This window comes from Emiliania huxleyi, assembly GCF_000372725.1.
Source record: "Emiliania huxleyi CCMP1516 unplaced genomic scaffold EMIHUscaffold_3, whole genome shotgun sequence".
NCBI classification, from domain to species: Eukaryota; Haptophyta; order Isochrysidales; family Noelaerhabdaceae; genus Emiliania; species Emiliania huxleyi.
The window spans coordinates 1571119-1578546 of NW_005199770.1; the positions used below are offsets into that span (position 1 = coordinate 1571119).

The 7428-nt window shown below is 70.6% G+C and overlaps 2 protein-coding genes across 2 annotated transcripts in view; both read right to left on the reverse strand.

Annotated features, from left to right (window-relative positions):
• Positions 1-1519: 1519 nt before the first annotated feature.
• On the reverse strand, positions 1520-1777 carry EMIHUDRAFT_47931 (hypothetical protein; the record flags this gene model as incomplete). Its single annotated transcript, XM_005775386.1, has 1 exon — positions 1520-1777. A coding segment is annotated over one exon (258 nt), but the record flags the coding sequence as incomplete, so codon positions are not given.
• A 2394-nt stretch (positions 1778-4171) lies between these two features.
• EMIHUDRAFT_95614 (hypothetical protein) overlaps positions 4172-7428 on the reverse strand; it is a gene marked incomplete at both ends in the record, with an annotated part of 7021 nt that continues 3764 nt past the window's right edge. The window contains 8 exons of the mRNA XM_005775387.1: positions 4172-4912; positions 4989-5145; positions 5289-5359; positions 5462-5531; positions 5593-5795; positions 5867-5941; positions 6049-6187; positions 6528-7070. Of these exons, the coding sequence (XP_005775444.1) occupies positions 4172-4912; positions 4989-5145; positions 5289-5359; positions 5462-5531; positions 5593-5795; positions 5867-5941; positions 6049-6187; positions 6528-7070 (1999 nt within the window). The remainder of the gene's footprint in view (positions 4913-4988; positions 5146-5288; positions 5360-5461; positions 5532-5592; positions 5796-5866; positions 5942-6048; positions 6188-6527; positions 7071-7428) is intronic.

Sequence of the window (7428 nt, forward strand, 5' to 3'; positions counted from 1 at the left end):
CGCCTCCGGAAAGAGGCGCGAGAGGAGGTCGAACCACAGCGCGTTGGCCCAGCCGGAGAAGATCACGCCCCACACAACGATCCAGCGAGTCCGAGCCCAATCCCACGCCTCTCCGCCCTTGCGCGTGAGCGACTGCGCGATGCCGTCCGCAGCCACCGCCACCACTGCCGCCGAGGCGCCCTTCGTCGCAAGAGGCGCGGCCGAGAGCGCGCGCGTGTACGCCGCGAGCAACGCCGCAGCCCCGCCGCCGCGCAGCACGAGCAGCGGCGCCGCCGCCGACCTCGCGCCTTCGGACACGTCCTCAGAGCATGTCACAAGCGGCGGCGCTGGACACCGCCGCAGAGCACAGCAAACCGACAAGACTCACGGACGGGGCGGTGGCGCTGCACTTGGCGGCGCGCGAGACACAGCCGAGCAGCAGCTCCGAACGGATCCAAACAGATCCGAACGCCGGCCGTGGCAAGAGGCGGCGCCGCCACCCCCCTCGCAGCGCCAAGGCGGCGCCGAGGCTGTCCCTCCTCCCGCTCTCCCCGCCACCGCCTGCGCCGCCGCCGCCGCCTCCGAGCCGCACCACGCTGCCGTCGCGCCGCACCTCGAGGGCCTGCGGCGCTCCGCCGCCCATCGCCTAGAGATTCGAGGAGTTCACGATGTGTGTGTGTGTGTGTGTGTGTGTGTGTGTGTGTGTGTGTGTGTGTGTGTGTGTGTGTGTGTGTGTGTGTGTGTCGCTCCCGTGTGACCGTCTCCCGCTCCACCCATCGCCTCTCTCTCTATTGATTGCCCGCGAGAGGCCGACATCGATTCGCCACACCCGACGGTCGCACGCGGCGTTGATGCCCTCCTGAGCGGAGCTCCACAGCCTCAGCGAATCTCGGCGAACCTCTCGGCGAATCTCGGCGAATCTCGGCGAACCTCTCGGCGAATCTCGGCGAATCTTGGCCAATCTCTCGGCGAACCTCTCGGCTAGTCTCGGCGCTCTTCCTGGACGGTGTGGCCAACCACCAGCCGACTCGCGCCGAGCGCCGTGAGCGCCGAGCCTACCTCATCGCACGCGTCGCCAGCCGGAGCCGCGACACCGAGCTCGCGCCTTCAGGTCATGTCCACGACATTTCCAGGGACGTGTCCGAGACCTGTCCGGAGCCGCCACGCCGAAACTCGCGTCCATACGGGGGAGCGGCCGCCCACAGCCGACGGAAGCAGCAGCGGCGGTGGCAGAGGCTCGTCGCCGCTCAGCCAGCGCGCAGCGGCGGTGTTGGCGGCGGCGGCGCGAATCGGAGTGGCAACCTCTGGCGTCAGACCTGCATGGACGAAGCAAGTGTCGCCCACGACGCAGATCACCGGCCAGCCCGCCAGCTCGCGCGCCAGGGCGCCGCCCGGACGGAAGGCGAGGGAACGCGGCTCGCCTACGATCCCGGGCCCAAACCTCGGTGAATCTCGCGCAATCTCGGGGAGGACGGGACGGCACCGCCATGAGCGGCGCGCCGAAGGCGGTTGCGCCCGCCTCCGAGACGAAGGACGTGACTCCGCACGCGTTGAGCACCTCGTGGTTGCCGAGGAGCGTCACGACACGACCGCCGGCGGCAGCAGCCTGCATCTTGAGGCTTCGCAGCAGCGCGAGGCACTCTGCTTCTTGCGGGCCGCGGTCTAGCACGTCGCCGCACTGCACGAGCACGGCGTCGCCTCCAGTCCATCTGGCCGTCGCGTCGACCAAGCCAGCAGTGCGGAGCACGTTGACAAAGGCGTCGCAATCGCCGTGGAGATCTCCGACGGCCACGGTCCGAGACGGAGCTGGGAGGCGTATCCTGTCCACGGTGCTGGGCTCTGCAGCCGGGCTGCGCGTCGAGAGGAGCAGCGCCGGGAGAGCGGCCGAGAAAGCGCGGCGCGGGACGAGCATTTTGCCCTAAGTGTATTTCTTTTTTCGCAAATTTGCGAAACAGGCGCTCACCTCCGCACCTTGTTTTCTTATTTATAATCGCGCATTCTTCACACGGCCAGACCTGGACCCCCCCGGGACATTCGACCCATCTTTTTTCGCTTCGCTGCGCGCCTGGACATAGGTAGCGAAATGAGTCCCCCTATCCGGCTAGGAGCCGGAACCCTGCGCGCGCTTGGCGGTAGGGGAGAACGCGAAGCTGGAGAACGCGAAGCTGCGTCGCGCCCCATTGGCGGCATGAGCCCAACACAGCTGCCCGACCTGGCGGTGGGCGACCTGGCCGCGCTGCGAGCCTTCCTCTCCGGGCGGCGGACGCGCGGGACGCTCGACGCGCGGCTCGACACCGACACGCAAGACACGCTTCTCACCTGGGCCGCTCGGCACGGGCAAGCGGAGGCGGTGCGGCTGCTGCTCGAAGCCGGCGCGATCGTTGGGGCGACTGATGGGGGCGGCGCTCCCGCTCTTCTTCTTGCGTGCGAGAGGGAATGCCTCGAGTGCGCCGGGCTGCTCCTCGAGGCCAATGCGGCGGTCGACCAAGCTGCTGATGGCGGCTTCACGCCGCTGTACGTAGCGTGCCAGAAGGGCCACGTCGAGCTCGCCCGGCTGCTTCTCGAGGCCAACGCGGCGGTCGGCCAAGCCAATGAGGACGGCGCCACGCCGCTGCTCATCGCGTGCCAGCAGGGCTACGTCGAGATCGCCAGGCTGTTGCGCGACGCTGGCGCGGCGGTCGGCCAGGCCGACGAGGACGGCGCCACGCCGCTCTTCGCTGCGTGCCAGAACGGCCACGTCGAGTGCGCCCAGCTGCTTCTCGAGACCGGCGCGGCGGTCGGCCAAGCACGCAACGACGGCGCCACGCCGCTGTACGTCGCGTGCTTCAAGGGCCACCTCGACATCGCCCGGCTGCTCCTCGAGGCCAGCGCGGCGGTCGGCCAAGCCAACGAGGACGGCGTCACGCCGCTGTACATCGCGTGCCAGCAGGGCCACGTCGACATAGTCCGGCTGCTCCTCGAGGCCAACGCGGCGGTCGACCAAGCCCGCAACGACGGCTCCACGCCGCTGTTCATCGCGTGCCAGGAGGGCCACCTCGACATCGCCCGGCTGCTCCTCGAGGCCAACGCGGCGATCGGCCAAGCCCAGAACCAAGGCGTCACGCCGCTGTACATCGCGTGCCAGAACGGCCACCTCGACATCGCCCGGCTGCTCCTCGAGGCTGGCGCGGCGATCGGCCAAGCCGATGAGGAAGGCGTCACGCCGCTGCTCGCTGCGTGCCACAACGGCCACCTGGAGGTCGCCAAGCTCCTCTCCTCCTACGGCGCCTCCCGCGCCGCGGTGCCGCCCTTCGGCACGCCCGAGGAGATCGCAAACCGCAAAGGCCACGCCGACCTCGCCGCCTGGCTGGTCGCCAGCCGCGGCTGGACGCCGCTCGCGCACCTCGAGAGCCTCACCGCCGCCCGCGCCACCTCCCTCCTGCGCAGCGGCGCAAGCCTGCACGAGGGCGAGCCGACGCCGCTGCAGCGCGCCGCGGGCGGCGAGGGCGAGGCGGCGGCGCTGATCCGGCGGGCGGCGGCGCCGTGGTCGCCGGCAAGCCACTCGCTTTTCCCCGCGGCGGCGCGCGCGCGGGCGGCGCTCCTCGTCGTCTCGCTCTACGAGATCCACGAGCGGCACCATCTCGACTCGGCAGGAAACACGAACGGCATCGCGGCGCTCGACTTTGTCGCGTGCGTGCTGCGCTTCGCGATCACGCGCGAGGCGGAGTAGGGGAGCTGGCAGCTACTGCTCGCCGTTGACTCGGTTGTCATGTCGTGTGAGTCCTTTGCTGTTTGCAGGAGCTCTCCTCTGTCCACGTGGAGAGCTCTTTCTTTCTTGTATTTTGCTTTTTGGTGATATGACATATGTGGGTGCGGGTCTTTTCGTCTTATGCGGCGCCTGTGAGTCACGCGAGTCCCGAAAAGCAAAACTCTAATCTCTAGATCTAGAAACTCTCGAGCGTCTGGGTCAGAGTGAAGCTTGGCTCTCACGGCCCACACACACGCCCATCCCCCGCGCCCGCGCCCACGCCGCCCGCGGCCGCGCACCCCCCTCTCGACACACAAGCCCCCCCTCCCATCCAGCCACTCCCTCGTCCCTCCACGCGCGGCACAGCTTGACCGCGACAGCACCACCCTCCCATCGCCAAAGCCCGGCCAGTAGCTCGGCCGGCTGTCTCGTCGAGCTGTCTCGCGCGTCTAGCCCTCGCTCGCCTCATATGATCCGCCTGCTCGCCGCGGCGGCGTTGAGCCGCGAGATCTCCGCCTCGCGCTCCGCAATCGTGCTCTTCGCGAGGGCGAGCTGCCGCTCCGCCTCGACGAGCAGCCGCTTCATCCGCGTCACACGACTCGTCGGCACCTTCTCCTCCCCAGTGGCGCCCGCCCCGTTGGGCGCCGCCCCGTTCGGCGGCGCCGCCGCCCGCGTCGCGGCGGCGGGCGGGCCGCCTCCGGCCGTGTCGGCGGTGTCGGCCGTCTCCGGCACGTCGCTGCTCCCGTCCGCGCCGTCCTCCCCGCCCAACGCCTTGGCCGCCGGCTCTGTGCGCGCGAAGGCGGTCCCCGTGTCGGCTCCGAGGGCGGAGGAGGCGGCGCGGGTGGCGGCGGGCGTCTCGAGAAGGCCCCACAAGTTGGACGTCGACGGCGTGGCGGCGGTCTGGCCGAGCTCGATCCGGCGCAGCTCCTCGGGAGAAAACTCGAGGAAAGAGCCGATGACGGGCAGCGCCGCCACCAGCCCGTCCGGCCCGCGCTCGGCCGCCGCGATGATCGCGTTGCGCAAGTACTGCGTGTTTGTGTGCAGCCGCTCCTGCGCGTGAAGCAGCCGCGCCTGCGCCGCATTCTCCTCGGCCAGCTCCGCCTCCTTCATCGCCCACTGCCGCCGCGCCTCTGTCGCGCCGCGGAGGCGCGCCTCGAGTGAGGCCGCGCGCCCCTTCCAACGCTCGAGCTCGCGCGACGCGATCGCCTGTCTCATTCAGAAGGCCATTCTGATGACTGCCATCAAAGGACTAGCTGGGCTCGGGCTCGCGTGACGCGTTCACCTGCTGCCGCGCCGTCGCCAGCAGACGGGCGGCGTCGGCGCCACCGTCGGGCGCCGCGCCGCCCTCCGCCGCCGCATCGCCGCTGGCGAGGCTGCCAGAGGAGCCGCCGCCACCGTTGGCGACGAGGGGGGGCGCGAGGGGCGCCGCCGCGTCGAGCCTGCGGCGGGTGCGCAGCGAGCAGGTGCGGTAGCGCAGGACGGCGGTGCTACGCACCCCTGCCTCGCACCCCTGCCTCGCACCCCTCCCATCGCGCTGTGCGGGGCACTGTATCGCACTCCTCCCCTCTAGGGGCGTCGGCACCCCATTTCCAGGCTCGGCTGCGGGCTCAGCGGCGCCGCCCACGAAGGCAGCGGGCTCAGGGGAGGCGGCGCCTGGGCTCTGGGGCAGGGCTGGGGTGAGGTTCGGGATAGAGTGCAGCGGGCTCAGGGGAATTGCGCCGTCGTTGGCATCGCATCGCGCAGCTGCCGGTGCACCCGCCGCAGCTCCGCGTCCTTTGAGACGAGCATGGAGCGGAAGCGGTGCTTGGCGAGCAGCACGTCGCGCCTGGGTCGGTCCGAGAGGAGCTCACTCATCCCGAGTCATCCATCAAGAGAGCTTGGCAAACAGCAGGTCGCGCCGCGAGTCGGCGCGTGCAGCGGCCAGTGCCCGCTCCCTCTCCGCCTCGGCGCGCTGCAGCGCCGCCCGCAGCTCGCCCTCGCTCGCCGCGCCCGCGTCGCCGCCGCCGCTTTGCAGCGCCGAGGCGGAGAAGGGGTTGAAGGTCGACCGCAGCGCGCTGCCGTGCGGCATGCCTCGCTCCGCCTCGAGCACCTATTGAGAGAGAGAGAGAGACGGGCTCGCGAGCGAGAGGAGGGCAACGATGGCGCCTCCATCTGCAGCACCTCGATCGCAACCTCCGTCCGCTGCAGCTCGAGAGAGAGGGTCGCCTCCAGGGCGAGGCACTCCAGCGCGACCGCCTACGGAAAGAAGAAACGCGATGCGCCGCGAGAAGAGAAGCCACCCGTCCCGCTCGAGCGCGACCGCCTACGAAAGAAAGAAAAGCGGTCCGCGCGAGGAAAGGAACCATACGAAGCGCTCGAGGCGCGAACGCCTCCGCCGCTGACCGCCCGCCGCCGTTGTGTCCCTCGTCGTTCGCGTCCGCCGCGCCCTCGCCCGCCTCCGGAGCCTTTCGCTTGGGTGCGGCCGCGGCGTGTGCGGCGGCCCTGCGACGGAGCTCGTCGGGTGATCTCGGGTGATCTCGGGTGATCTCGGGTGGTCTGGGGTGATCTCGGGTGATCTCAGGCGATCTCGGGTGATCTGGGATCTCGAGTGATCTCAGGCGATCTCGGGTGATCTCAGGTGATCTCGCGCTCCTGCGGCGGAGCTCCGACGCGCGGGCCTCCTCGATCGCGAGCGCCGTCTCCCGCTCCGACACCGCCGCGGCAGCCTGCGTCACCTCGCGCGAACGAGTGCTGAGCGCCGCCTCTCTTGCGGCCAGCGCCTGATGATGCGGAGCAATGACAGCTGAGAGCGGGCCTCCGTCGGTCAGCACTGCTCGCGGACTCCCAAACAGCTAGCGCCTCCTCTGTCGCGGCCGCCGTCTCGGCCGCCGCCGCCGCCGCCGCCGCCCGCTCCTCGATCGCCTCCTGACGCCGCCGCAGCGCCTCGCCCGCCTGCCTCAGCTGGCCCTGCTGAGCCTCCAGCCACTGCCGGTTCGCCACCAACGCCGCCTCGAGCGCCGCCGCGTCGCTGCCGCCGCTGCCGCCGCCGCCACCGCCGCCGTCGCCTCCGCCGTCGCCGCTGTCGGCGAAGTCGCCGAAGCCATCACCCTCCTCGTACTCGCGCCGGCGCAACCGCTCCTCCTCCAGCGCCGCATCGGACGCCTCTGCGCGCTGCACCGCGGCGGCCGCCTCCGCCGCCGCTCCCTCAGCAACCTCGGCCAGCTCCGCCGCCCGCGCCTCCGCCTCGGCCACGAGAGCGCCGAGGCGCGCCTCCTCCGCCGCAGCCGCCGACCGCAGCTCCGCCTCGCGCGCCTCCGCCGCCTCCGCCGCCGCCACGAGCTCCTCGGCGGCGGTTGGTGCGCGCGTTGGCGACGCTCTGCTTGGCCTGAGGACCAAAAGCCGGTCCACCGTGGGCAGCGGAGGGACGGTTCACACAAGGGGCGCTCTCCTGCCCCGCCTGGTGCTGCGCGTTTCCCTGCCCGAGAATGCCAGCCTTGCCGGGCCGCCTCCGCGGCGGACGCGTGTCTAGAAAGGTTCCGGAAGGGTACCTTAGAACAGCTCCTATTTTGCCTCCTTGAGGAACCCCTTCGCAGAAGGATGCGCCTCCGCTCACCTAGTGAGAGCCTCTGGACCCGAAGGGGCGTCGTATTGCTTGCTTGCCCCGCCCATCCTTTTCCTCGGGCGCTTCTTCCCTCGACGGACAACTCAACGACGGCCCTTCCTCACTGGAAACTGTGCAGAAT